Raw genomic sequence first — 13,519 nt, forward strand, 5'->3', positions numbered from 1 at the left:
TAAAACAGGAAACTCCCAGACTGTTTCACAATACCAACTGGGAACACAGAGTTTTATTTCCTCCTGGTCTTTGCTCGGGTTTTTTGTATTCTCCAAATGTATTCTGACAAACGTGTTAACCACTACACTATTGGCACTGCTGTCTACTACTGCATACGCTGTCAAAATGCTACTGTACGTTCTCTCTACAAAGAGGAAGACTGTACTATCGCTGCTATTATTCACTGTCAAGACAGTTATGCAAAACTAAGAGCAAGCTTTACTGAACAATATAATTTCACCAAATCAAAAGTCAACACACAAATAGAAAAAAATACACGTTTGCGTGCACACACACACACACACACACTAAACAAAGCAAAGCACAGCAGAAAGTAAAAACACATGGCACAACAAAATAGGGCTGCTCAATTAATCGAATTTTAATCTCGATTACGATCTGGGCTTTCAACGATCATTAAAAATGACTGAGCCGATTATTAGCCCCTCCCTCGTGCTTTACTCTCGCGCTGCTCCGTGTGGCAAATCGAGCGCACCTCTCTGCATTTCGAACACGCGTCACAACAATTAAGAGCAGCGGTCCCCAACCTTTTTTGCGCCACGGACCGGTTTATGCCCGACAATATTTTCATGGACCGGCCTTTAAGGTGTCGCGGATAACACACATGAAAAGACCCAGGAAAACCGAGTAAACGATAAAAACGATAACAAAATAACGCTGAAAACCGATAAAAACCCTGAAAACTATACATTTCACACCTGAGCTTCAACTCTCGCGGCCCGGTACCAAACGACTCACGGACCGGTACCGGTCCGAGGCCCGGGGGTTGGGGACCGCTGATTAAGAGGACCCGAGGGAAGCTCGGAAAGCTAAGCAGAAGTTATTTGGAGAGGAGAGTGACTGCTGTTGGTTGAAAAGAGGTAAAAAACTTCAGTGGTGTGGAAACATTATGGGTTCTGAGTCAGACGTGGATCAAGTAGACACAGTGTGTAAACTTTGCACCACAGAGCAACACTGCAAAGTTCACTAAACATAGATGTTTACATTTTTCATTTATTTCTTATATTGCAAACATTTGCACTGTTATCAGTATTTGCACTATTTTATATTATTTTTTAAAGTCATTATTCAACACATTGTTATTGTTAAATAAATATCGTCAAATAATCGAGATCTCAATTTCAGTGAAAATAATCGTGATTATCATTTTTGCCATAATCGAGCAGCCCTACAACAAAATGACACATGGGATAAAGAGAGAAAAGAAAGAAATACAAACATAACAGAGCAAGCTAACATGAACAGGTGAATACAATTAAAGCAGAGCAGACAGTAATAAAGGTGAGAAAAGACAAAAACTAGTACAAAAAAGAGACAAAAATATGGAAGAAGCAAACACATGGAGGGAAACATGAAACACTAGAGACAGGGGGAAGAGAACAGCAAAATATGAACAGGAACCAAACTGAGAATTAAGTGCTATTACATTTTTATTTTATTTAAGACACTAGGAATTGTGTAGGCAAGCTTTTTTTTCTTCACAGCAATGTAAAGTTTCCCGCATGCACTGCAAAGTCAGGTGACTGGTATTCTGCTGGATATATAAATTAATGGTTCAATATTGACCCAGAGATAGCAGCCACTACTGTCAAATATGATTAGCCTTTGTTCTGCTGTAACAGTAAGGTGATCTTCTTTGTTTCATTTTTGCTGCTGTCAATCTCCACGTTTATTCTCATCCAGCCACGGCGACATCAGTCCTCAGCAAAAGGCCTCTATTTGACTTTGGCTTAAGCACATACATTTACTCAAATCTTCAACTTCCTTTGTGTTGTCTTTAATATTAATTTAAATGTAAATTTGCTCTTACATCTAAAAATATGCTGCTCAAACTGGCCAGTAACAGTTAAAGTCCACCCATGGTGACAGTGCTGAAGCTCTGATGTGTTCCCTCTTTGCAGCAACCTATGAGATAATTCATTTAAATGAGTGCATGTACATATCCACATGAATAAAGCAGCAGTGATGCTTTTAATATGAATTATGGAGGATTCTTGTTATGTAGTTAAATTCATCCCCCAGCTGTAGTGCAAACATTGTTGCCAAGACTGTCTGGGAGGATGTTGCAGCCAATAAACATGCATGATAAAAACACAGAAGATTGCTTTTGTTATTTTAAATTTCAATCTTATTAATATTTTTTGGTGAAACTTGTATTTCAAGCATGCCTGTGTATTTGATGTTTTTCCACCTCCTTCTTCCTACTTTAGGGCATAGAGATTTAATTTGTCTTCACAGAGTTTTAGTTGCGCACACTGAATAATGTTCCAGAGGACTCTGTTTCCAGCCAGCAGACATATCTGGGGGGGAAAGTGTGCAGCGAATATTCCTCATTATTAAATCAGTCGTGGAAAACACTGCAGAAACAATGGTGTCATCTAAAAAAGGCTGAAGTAAGAAACGCCAACATCTGTGCTGTCAGATAGTCATGGCTGCCAATAATATTTACGCTGCACATTCACATCTTGCGCGCATTGTTAAAAAAAAAACCAAAAATATGAAAAGCTGACGAAGCCGCCGTCATGAAAAAGTGCTTCTGCGTTCGCCACATTGACATCGCTGCCAACTGTGTTGTGCATTGGCCCATTGTTTCTGAGGGATCGTCTCCAGTTTAATCAAACACCGCCTCTTGGTTGGGGATTTTTAAAGCTCTTGTCACAGAGCAACGTTAGCATGAATTTTATTTCGATTCTCACACGTCCCGCTGAGGCAGCAAATCTTTGCTGCTTTGATGGATTTTCTCCCTCACTTTTTGATTCGCAATCCGCTAACACTTGTAAGACAAGCTTCAATACATGCCCCCTAAATATAGCTAATGCCTCACTCAGCTGAAATGCACTGTGGGTATATTGTGGTGTGAGAAGAGTTTGTTTATTTTTAAGTGTTGCACCTACTGTATAATCAACCCTCATACTTAAGAGCATTAGCTTTAATAACAGTGTAATCGGGGTAATGTTTTTAATGACTGCATGTTATGAGAAGGATTATCCTCCCAGATAAAGCCGAACATTCTTCTTTTTATTGCACATTTACTTTGCACTCTTCCTCTTTGTAGAGACAAAGTCTTCCTCAGTGTAGGAAAAATATGTAGAGATTGTCTAGCTAAAGTATATGTTGTGTGTTTTCATGTATTTTTTTAGTGTTTTTCATATTACTTGCTGCCTCATTGTTGCTTCATGTGTACTTTGAAATTAATGAACTTGGAAACAGTGTCACACAGTTCAGCTCTCAGCCTCGAGTCAACACATAATATCTTATTTATGTGGCTTTTTTACATCATCTTTAGACACATTTATTTTCACGTCCTGCTTTAAGTGAGATGTTTGTTTCACACATTTTCTCCTTCTTTTGGCTGCGTATGACGTTATAAATGTGATGCCAAGTCACACAGCTCACCTTGTAAGCACTGGAGACCCACTAATTTACTGGTAAACCATTTCTTTACCAGGACAGCGAGTATAAAGTTAGCCTGAAGCGATTATGCCCGTACAGGGAGAAGAAGTAAAAGACAACACCAAAGTCCCAGGATAAAATAACTAAGGATTATTCAATTCAATTCAATTCAATTTTATTTATATAGCGCCAAATCACAACAAATGTCGCCTCAAGGCGCTTCATAGATACAGAGAAAAGCCCAACAATCATATGACCCCCTATGAGCAAGCACTTTGGCGACAGTGGGAAGGAAAAACTCCCTTTTAACAGGAAGAAACCTCCGGCAGAACCAGGCTCAGGGAGGGGCGGCCATCTGCTGCGACCGGTTGGGGTGAGAGAAGGAAGACAGGATAAAGACATGCTGTGGAAGAGAGACAGAGATTAATAACAGATACGATTCAATACAGAGAGGTCTGTTAATACATAGTGAGTGAGAAAGGTGACTGGAAAGGAAAAACTCAATGCATCATGGGAATCCCCCGGCAGCCTACATCTATTGCAGCATAACTAAGGGAGGATTCAGGGTCACCTGGTCCAGCCCTAACTATATGCTTTAGCAAAAAGGAAGGTTTTAAGCCTAATCTTAAAAGTAGAGATAGTGTCTGTCTCCTGAATCCAAACTGGAAGCTGGTTCCACAGAAGAGGGGCCTGAAAACTGAAGGCTCTCCCTCCCATTCTACTTTTAAATACTCTAGGAACAACAAGTAGGCCTGCAGAGCGAGAGCGAAGTGCTCTAATAGGGTGATATGGTACTACAAGGTCATTAAGATAAGATGGGGCCTGATTATTTAAGACCTTGTATGTGAGGAGCAGGATTTTGAATTCAATTCTGGATTTAACAGGAAGCCAATGAAGGGAAGCCAAAACAGGAGAAATATGCTCTCTCCTTCTAGTCCCTGTCAGTACTCTTGCTGCAGCATTTTGGATTAACTGAAGGCTTTTCAGTGAGTTTTTTGGACATCCTGATAATAATGAATTGCAGTAGTCTAGCCTGGAAGTAATAAATGCATGAACTAGTTTTTCAGCGTCACTCTGAGACAGGATATTTCTAATTTTAGAGATGTTGCGCAAATGGAAGAACGCAGTCTTACATATTTGTTTAATATGTGCGTTGAAGGACATATCCTGGTCAAAAATGACTCCAAGGTTCCTCACAGTGTTACTGGAGGCCAAGGTAATGCCATCCAGAGTAAGAATCTGGTTAGATACCATATTTCTAAGCTTTTCAGCGCCGAGTACAATGACCTCAGTTTTATCTGAGTTAAGAAGCAGATTATTGATTTGTGAATCATTCCCAGCTACTGCAGAATACAAGAGTAAAATAATGATGCTGGAAGTGAGCACAATAGCTCACCTTTAGATATTTACAAGTGTTGCCATCTTCACTTTTATTAAATGAGTATATATTGAGTGTATATAGACAGTAAAACAGGGCGCTGTGAAGGGTTTGTAGTACATCTTTGTATCTGATGGTGTAAATAAATGTGCTTTGTGTTTTTGTAAAGTCAAAGTCAGAAAAAGAAAATCACAAGCTTGTGCATCCAGTTTCTTTCTCTTTTGATGCAGAGCAGTCCTGGCATTTTACATTATACTAAGTACACACCATAAAACCCATGGACAGTAGTGCTTAGGAGGACCCACTAAATCGCAGTCCTTAGCAAAAAAAACAGCATTTTTTTTTTTGCTTCTAGTTGATAAGTGGTCTTAATTTGATCTTGTCAAGCTAACCAAAGTTTAGCATTATAACAGTGTGATACAAATTCACTGGTTTCTACTAAAAGCATTTTAGTTTGCTGTTATTACTTCCAAGTGACTGGTTCCTCCTCGTATAGTTCTCTCTAAAACATCTCCAAGGGTCTTAATTGTAGTGTTGTGCTATCTTAAAATCACACAAAAAGGCAAAGCGCTGAAGTTTTGCGCAATGTTTTTATGTATTCCTGATAATTCCTTGGAAAAAACATGAACACAACCAGCCTTGTGTATCATGGATACACCAATAAGGTACATAATGACCACATTATGTTTTCCACAGTAGAATGACTTCAAATTGTTTAAAAATGGCCTCACAACCAGATTTTCCAATTCAATTCAATTCAATTCAATTTTATTTATATAGCTCCAAATCACAACAAAAGTCGCCTCAAGGCGCTTCATAGATACAGAGAAAAACCCAACAATCATATGACCCCCTATGAGCAAGCACTTTGGTGACAGTGGGAAGGAAAAACTCCCTTTTAACAGGAAGAAACCTCCAGCAGAACCAGGCTCAGGGAGGGGCGGGGCCATCTGCTGTGATCGGTTGGGGTGAGAGAGGGAAGACAGGATAAGACAGTTTTCCAGATTTATGGCCGTTAACAGTTGCTTCTGTACGATACCTGCAAACTGGCCAAAACTGTCATGTTGCATTTATGGAGGTGCTCATGCTCACTGATCAGGTCATCCAGTTCATTTGATTTGCAGCTAGTTACCCTTAAATTTGCACATATGCTGCTTCTACATTTTGGCTTAATCCGTGTTAAATAAATAGTGATGTGTGTTGTTGTTCATCTGAAGTTAGTTTTACCTGATTTTAGAAATTTTACTTTTTAAATCTTAATATCTGACAAGCACCAATAATATCAAACTGCACAACAGTAAAAATGAAAGTAAAGGCTAAAACAATAGTCAGTAGTCTCAAACTCAAACATGCACTTCTGATTGTTTAACACAGGTGACATCAGTATTTTATCTTTTTAATGTGCTGTTTCATGGATGTCGCTAATTCAAAATGTGTCAAATAAAAACTAAACACAGTATATTAAAGAAAAACTGGAAAACACAATGCTCAAAGTTGCAGCTTGACTTTTATTACAAATGAGCCGACACATCAGTAGATGATAGAAGAAGATTTTCCTTTTTTAAATCCAGCAGTGGGTTGATCGTGAGTTTTGGCTTTTTCCTGCCGTCTCTGTGAAGCTAACTTGAGGACAAATTCCCCACCACTGGTCCAGAACTCTTTTGTATTTTTTGTGTGAATCCAACAGCGGGTTCAACATTCTTGAACCCAGACGGGGACTCTGGGACGGAGGCAGACAGCGAGCCTCAGCTGGCCTTTTACACCGACCCAAACCGCAGTCGCCGCCGGAGTCGAGGTATGAGAAATGGTAATGCCAACAGCGCGTGGGGCTCAGGGGGTAAGGAGGACTCATACACCTACAGACAGTTAATCTCGCCGTCTGATGGTATTACCATCGCCACGACGCATGACAAGTCACCTTTACAGTGCATATAGCGGATGGCTCTGGTGTTGTATGTGCTCATCGTTTTGACTCCCTAGGGAAGTTGTGTATATACATAGGTGTGTGTAGAGTGGTTGTGAGCATGTGAAACTGATCTCAGTGCATCCGAATATAATCTTGTTGACGGAAATCAAACAAGATGATGAGATCAGAGGTCCTCAGTGCAGAATATTTTGGCATTAGTTGCATCTACAATCCAAAGAACATCTTATTTTGAAATAATATTCCACACAAATATTATTTCTAAGCAGGATCCTCTGCAAATGCTGTCATAGTGAAGTGGTGCAGCATGCCTTATATGTCAGCATGCCATGTCCTTGCAACTTTGATGTACAGTAATGGGGTGTGGAAAAGAGACAGAGAAGATTTCTTTTTTTCAAGTAAAAAATGTGACACTGGCCTCAAAATAATAGCTGCTGTCGGAAGGCGTTACAAGCTGTTACGATGCCTCCGAGCCAATTATTCCCCCGTCATGTGCACAGGTGTCACAAACACAGCGAAGCCTCCAGAAGTATAGCCAACACCTTTAATTAGACTGAGCTTTAAGAATAGATGTTGTTTAGATGCACAGGATGATTCATGTGGCATGACAAAAGTTGTTTTTCACGTATAGAAAATTTTGAGAGAAGGATGTGAAGAATGAGACACTCCAGTCTTTTATGTAGAAGGTAGAAATGTGCGCTGAAGAGAGGTTTTTGTAAAATCTGAAAAATAACTGAAGTCAAAGGGGTGAAATTCTGCCCTGCATCCAGTTTCTGGGTAAGTTACTTGATTAAATAAACTAGCTTTAAACAATTTGTGATAGGTCAGCTTTCTACTTTGGCTTTTGTTTAAAGGATTGCCTCGGGCCTTTTTTGAATGAAAAAGTTCTGCCAGAGTAATTTAAAAGTGACAATGGGATCTGGAGTTATTCAGCTAGTGAAAAACGAGGCACTTTAAACAAAGCCTGCGTGACTACATTCAAGGTCACTGTGATATTTTTCTGTGTGTACGTGCCTGTATGCGTGGGTGCGGGTCAGTTTTGACACTTTCTGCATTGCACTGGGGAGCGAAAGAGATAAGGGGAGAGTTCTCACTTTCGGGGGGGGGGGGGGGGGGGGGGAGTGGAGGAAAGAGGGAAGGTTTGAAGAACAACCTCTCTCTTTTTTCCCTCCACACATTCCAGCGTGGATGTTAAAACCCTTCGAAGGTAAACTTTATTTCTGTGCCTTGTGTCAACTTCCCTGAGGCTTGAGGGTTTGGATCCTAACGACCTTGTTGTGGGTTTAGGCCCATTGTTGTTGGGTTTTTGTCTTTGTTTGTAAAATAACTGTAAAATGACTCCCTGTGTAGCCATTGTGTACATGTTTGTGTGATAGTGTGCATGTATTGATGGAGGGGTTCTTGGGGAAAAGTGTGGTATCTGCTTCACAGTTCTCTACTCTTTCTTTTTTCTCCCTCCCCTCCCTCTCTCGTTTCTTTCTAGCAGCAGGTTCCCCCCGGAGCCCCATCAATAAGACCACCCTGACTCTGATCAGTGTCATCAGCTGCGTGATTGGCCTGGTTTACTCCTCTCACCTCTCCTGCAGCCTCTCAGTCCGGGTAATCTTACATGTTCCGGAGCACCTCATCGCTGATGGTAAGGCCTTACACCAGCCACGCGATGTGGATGCAGCCTTTTCCCAAGCACATCCCCGGGGAGCGCTGAGCTTGCATTTCCTCGTCGCTCTCCGGGGAGTTCGGCCCACTATATCTCGCTAACCGAGTGCCTGTGCTTTGTGGTCGAGCTGCTGATTTGCTTTGCTCTCTCGAAGACAAAGGTAAATGCCAGGTCGACCACCCTCTGCCTGGGTTTCCCATGTCGCAGCGCACAACAGATGTGCCCTCAAAGAATCGGAGCACGCGGTTGCTAGGTCGCAATGACCACCCACAGCCAAACCTCCATCGCGCTTCCCCTGGTACTTTCTGATATATTGAACCACCTCGCTAATGAATTTCAATGTAGTACCTGCAAAAAAAAAAAAAAAAAAAATAGCACCACGGGAGCCAAGTGTTGGCTCCTGTTGGCTCATTGGCATTTTTCAGCTGTCACTGAAGTGAGCTGGCAGTCCAGATATATTATAGACTGTGACTAGGCTTGCTCATCTATCATCTAGAGGTCTGATTTGATTTGAAACGCTGCTGCTTTCCGGTGGTACACGCTGGCCTGCCAGTGATATTAAAATTCCAAGGAGGCATCGAGGGAGGGAACTTTGAAAGGAGAGATGAAAGATGGCGAATTCGCCTGTTGAATTACAAAACTGGGATCGATTTAGAATGTTTCCATAAATGTCTCCACAGTCTCATCAGACTTGATTTGATGTCACGGTGAATCAGATGAAAATCTGGATTCTACCACTGGGGAAAGAAGCTATTAATGCCAACAGCTGCGCATGTGTCTGACTTCAAATATTGAAAGAAAAGTACCAAAATATAGAGTCACACCTTTCTCCTTGCCTTTCACGTCTGGGAAAGTAATCATCTGAAGATGTTTGTGTAGTTACGCGGGATAACAATATCTGCTGCTTTTCAAGATACATGACAAAGAACAGGGCCAACTTTTTCTTCCTATCACTAACTCAGAGAGTCGGGAATAGAAAGGTGGCTGACGTTTATCATCTCAGATTGTATTTGCTGGAAATAGATTTACTTTTACCATCTGTGCCTCCTGTGAGAGGTTTCCCAATTACATCTGAAGCTATCTCAAGGAGCGATGCTGTGGCCTAGAGTCCCATCCGAGGAGTGGCTGGGGATTCATGCTACCGGTCATGCCTCTGCTGCCATTATGCTGCCATTATAGATGTTTATCCATCAGATCCTGGGCATTTGAGTCAGCCTCGGGAAATTTGAAGGCAAACATCCAAAAAGTTAAGCACAAAGCACCAAGTAGTAGACCAAGAGTCTATTCTAGCAATGAAAGTGCACATAGGCACAAATGAGTGAAATTTTAATGTAATGTTAATGCACACACATACATATACTGATACTGATAAGCACTCAGCGACGCATCACCCTCCCTACCCCGGATCCAACGCCACCTCCAACGCTTACCTCCCCTCTGATGTGGACATCGGGTCAGTTGGAGGCACAGTCGAAAGATTGCAGCGGTCCCACATCAGATACACACTGGAACGCTTTCCCATGTTGCTTGTCTGTGTTTATTGTGCTACGGTGTGTTGATATCTGTGCGTTCCTTTATTATCCTTCTGTGTTACACATTTCGATGTTTTTTTCCTCGCTACCTAGCCTGACCCGTCTCCCCAATGTGATGTTTGTGTATTGTACGTACGGTCGGCAAGGTCTGTCATCTCGGTTGTGGGCAAAAGACCTGCAACTGACAAATAAAGGCTATCTCATCTCATCTCTCATCAAGTGTGCTAGCCTTTAAACATGCTACCATAGTGCACCAGAGCTAATGCACCTGGTATTTAAGAGTTCTATAATATATTTTTTTTATATAGAAAGGTTTCCAAGGTTCCAAGGTTTTGGAGGATGGCAATCCAGCACCATCTTTTTTTGTACTTGTGATGCACAAAGTATTTTATCCATCAGATCCTGGGCATTTGAGTCAACCTCGGGAAATTTGAAGGCAAACATCCAAAAAGTTAAGCACAAAGTACCAAGTAGTAGACCAAGAGTCTATTTCCATTCTAGCAATGAAAGTGCACATAGGCACAAATGAGTGAAATTTTAATGTAATGTTAAGTGTGCTAGCCTTTAAACATGCTACCATAGTGCACCAGAGCTAATGCGCCTGGTATTTAAGAGTTCTATAATATTTTTTTTTATATAGAAAGGTTTCCAAGGTTCCAAGGTTTTGGAGGATGGCAATCCAGCACCATCTTTCTTGTGATGTACTTGCACAAAGTAACAACACAACTGCTCTGAAAGTGCACATAGGCACAAATGAGTGAAATTTTAATGTAATGTTAAGTGTGCCATCCTTTAAACATGCTACCATAGTGCACCAGAGCTAATGCGCCTGGTATTTAAGAGTTCTATAATATTTTTTTTATATAGAAATTCCAAGGTTTTGGAGGATGGCAATCCAGCACCATCTTTCTTTGTACTTGTGATGCACAAAGTAGCAACATAACTGCTCTATTTAAAACATAACCAAAGAGCTGCACACAGGCGATTCATTCTGCTCTTAAGTCTGGCGCTCACGCTAATAATTCTGGTCTCGTCCGTTCAGGCCTACGTGGCTCCCTGTGAGAGTCAAACATCACGATGTGATGAATGTCTCAATTAAGATGGCCACAGTTTCTTATTTTGATAAATGAATTCTTCATTGTATATCAGACCATATATAAAGCATTTATGTTTTACACAGAAATCCATTTCATCTTTCAAAAGTGCATACATAGTTGCCAGAAAACTCAAACAGAACATAAAAAGTGTCATAAAAACAGAAACTCTGCTGGTGTCTTCAAAGTTTTTCCAGGCAGCTTTATGACTCTCCACAATTAAGCTAACAGGATGAGTCCAGCCATTTGCAGTGTGTGCTCTAGTTCTAAGGGAATCATCAAAGAGGACGGCGCTAACTAGGGCACACAGAGCCTGCCAACAAGTCATTAAATATGCTTGGGTTAGCAAATGCCCAGTGCATCCCGTGTTTGCAAATGGACAGTGCTTTGGTCAGTGAGCGCTGTTGCTAATTTACGGAGATCACACAGCGGATAACTCTCAGAACCAAGTGTTCCAGAGACACCGCCTGTGTCAGGTGTCCTGGAACATGGAAGAGAGCTTTTGTTTTCCCAGGCAGCCACAAACTCAGTAGAAAACATTTTGCATACGAGCTCCCTTTAGTTTACAGCATTTGAGCTGTAAACCCCCGGAGACCTCAGTCTTTAAGTGTATTCAATGGAACTAATTGATTATACCTTTTAAGAGGAAAGTTGTGCGCTGCAGCTTTCAACCACAAGGTAATTAAAGCATAAGTAGAAAGGTTTGAAATTAAACAGCAGCAGTAACACAGGCAGTCCTCGCCTCATTATCCTGCATTATGGCAGCAGACTGTTAGCCCAGCGCTCAACAGTTTTACCTCCACTGATCAGATGCACAAACTTTGAAATTTACATAGAAAACAAACAACGCGACTGTAACTCATTTATAGCTGTACTCGCTCATCTTTAACCTTTTCAGAATTACGTGTCGGCCCATAGTCGTGCCAATAATCATTATTATGCATTTATTATTACAGAGAAAGTGTTGAGCTGATGCTTTGTTTGTGTCATAACAACCACTAATAAGAAAGAGGAGAAAGAGGAGGACTTCTCACGGTCGGGGAACATTTGTTTCACAGACAGTCATACTTTGTTAAAATAAAAGAAGGGCCAAACACTGAACAATGTAAGTGAAAGAGATGAGATGCACAGCACCGAGTTATGTTAAATGTTATGAATTTGACAGCTATAACAATCGTTTTACAAAAACCCTGAGACCTTGGTTAAAAAAACGATTTTCTGGGAGAAAATGTAGACTTTTTGTTTCAATTTGGCTTTCACTGACATAATATAATCCACTGTAAATGCTGTATTGTGTCAGCATTTACTTTATACAGTTTGTAAGCACATATCATATCATTTTTTATGGCATTAAACCACAGCAACAGTCACCTTTATGCGATTTGAAGTAGCAAAGATCTTTAAACATTTCAGAATGTGTTGTTTTGGTGATGATGCCAGTTCTGCCCTCACTGCTTCTATTTTCTCCACAGTAATAATAGAAAAAAACAATAAAAACAGCAAGAATCAAATGGTTTTTTTACTAAAACTACATAATAATTCACAATCTTTAATTAGGGGTATAACATGGCATAAGGTAACATTATAATCCCACACTACCCACCCAGTTATAGTTAAGTGGTTCAATCAGCCAAGAACCTAGTCAAGGTACATTTGGAAATCCAGCTGATCATGCCTCACACATGTTATTTGTATGATTAAGGATATTCCTCTGTTTAAATCTTTGAGTGTTTACAAGTTTTGCTTTTCAGTTTTGCAGCTTTCATGTTTGCACTGTGGCTCTTATACTAAAAATAAAAAGTAATGTCTTATAAAGCTTTCATGTTTTTTCCAGATCCACTTCATTTTAAATCTGGTATTTTTTAATCACATTTTCTTTTCAAAAAATTCATTTTGAAGGTTTCCTAATTTGTTTACTCTCGTAGAAACTGCCTCACTAAAATGTGGTGCTTGCTGTCATCATATTTAGCTGAAGATATTTCACTTTTAAGGTCCAATATGTGCTATAACCTTGTCTTTTTGTTGTTGTTGTTAAATGGTTTTAGAAATGATAGAAAACATAAAGAAATAAGTGGTAAAAAACATGATAAATATGATAATTTGCTTTGAAAATTTCGTTCAAAGTCAGGCTGTTTTATGTCCTGTTCTGTTTTTCGTTCCTGCTTTTTCACCCTCCCCCCGTCTCCATTCCTGCCATCTTTTCGTTACCCTTCAATTACCTTTGTCCTTCTCTTCAACCATCTTATCCATTTCACATTTCTTTCCTGTTCCCTTCTCTTCCGTGTCTTCCATTTCCTCTATCCTACCCAGGGTCAAGGTTCATTTTGCTCCAGGGGAGCCAGTTGGACGCTTCAGACTGGCTCAACCCGGCCCAGATTTTGTTGTACTATCAGCAGAATGCCAGCGGGCCGTGGGTGAACGAGCTGTGTGGACGACGCCTCCTGGATCCCTGCGAGCATCAGTGTGACCCTGAGACAGGT

At 40.7% G+C, this 13,519-nt stretch overlaps 1 protein-coding gene across 10 annotated transcripts in view; it reads left to right on the forward strand.

The window, feature by feature from the left end:
• The window catches only part of astn1 (astrotactin 1), a 587,946-nt gene that overhangs the window by 189,423 nt on the left and 385,004 nt on the right, over positions 1 to 13,519 (forward strand). For 3 of the 10 annotated variants that reach the window (XM_085141198.1, XM_085141199.1, XM_085141201.1), the window contains exons 6-8: positions 6,520 to 6,669; positions 8,240 to 8,392; positions 13,350 to 13,517. In XM_085141198.1, the coding sequence (XP_084997324.1) occupies positions 6,520 to 6,669; positions 8,240 to 8,392; positions 13,350 to 13,517 (471 nt within the window). The remainder of the gene's footprint in view (positions 1 to 6,519; positions 6,670 to 8,239; positions 8,393 to 13,349; positions 13,518 to 13,519) is intronic. The other 7 variants (XM_085141205.1, XM_085141207.1, XM_085141200.1 and 4 more) reach the window with 5 other exon arrangements.

The sequence above is a fragment of the Neolamprologus multifasciatus genome, chromosome 18 (genome assembly GCF_963576455.1).
Source record: "Neolamprologus multifasciatus chromosome 18, fNeoMul1.2, whole genome shotgun sequence".
Classification (NCBI taxonomy): Eukaryota; Metazoa; Chordata; class Actinopteri; order Cichliformes; family Cichlidae; genus Neolamprologus; species Neolamprologus multifasciatus.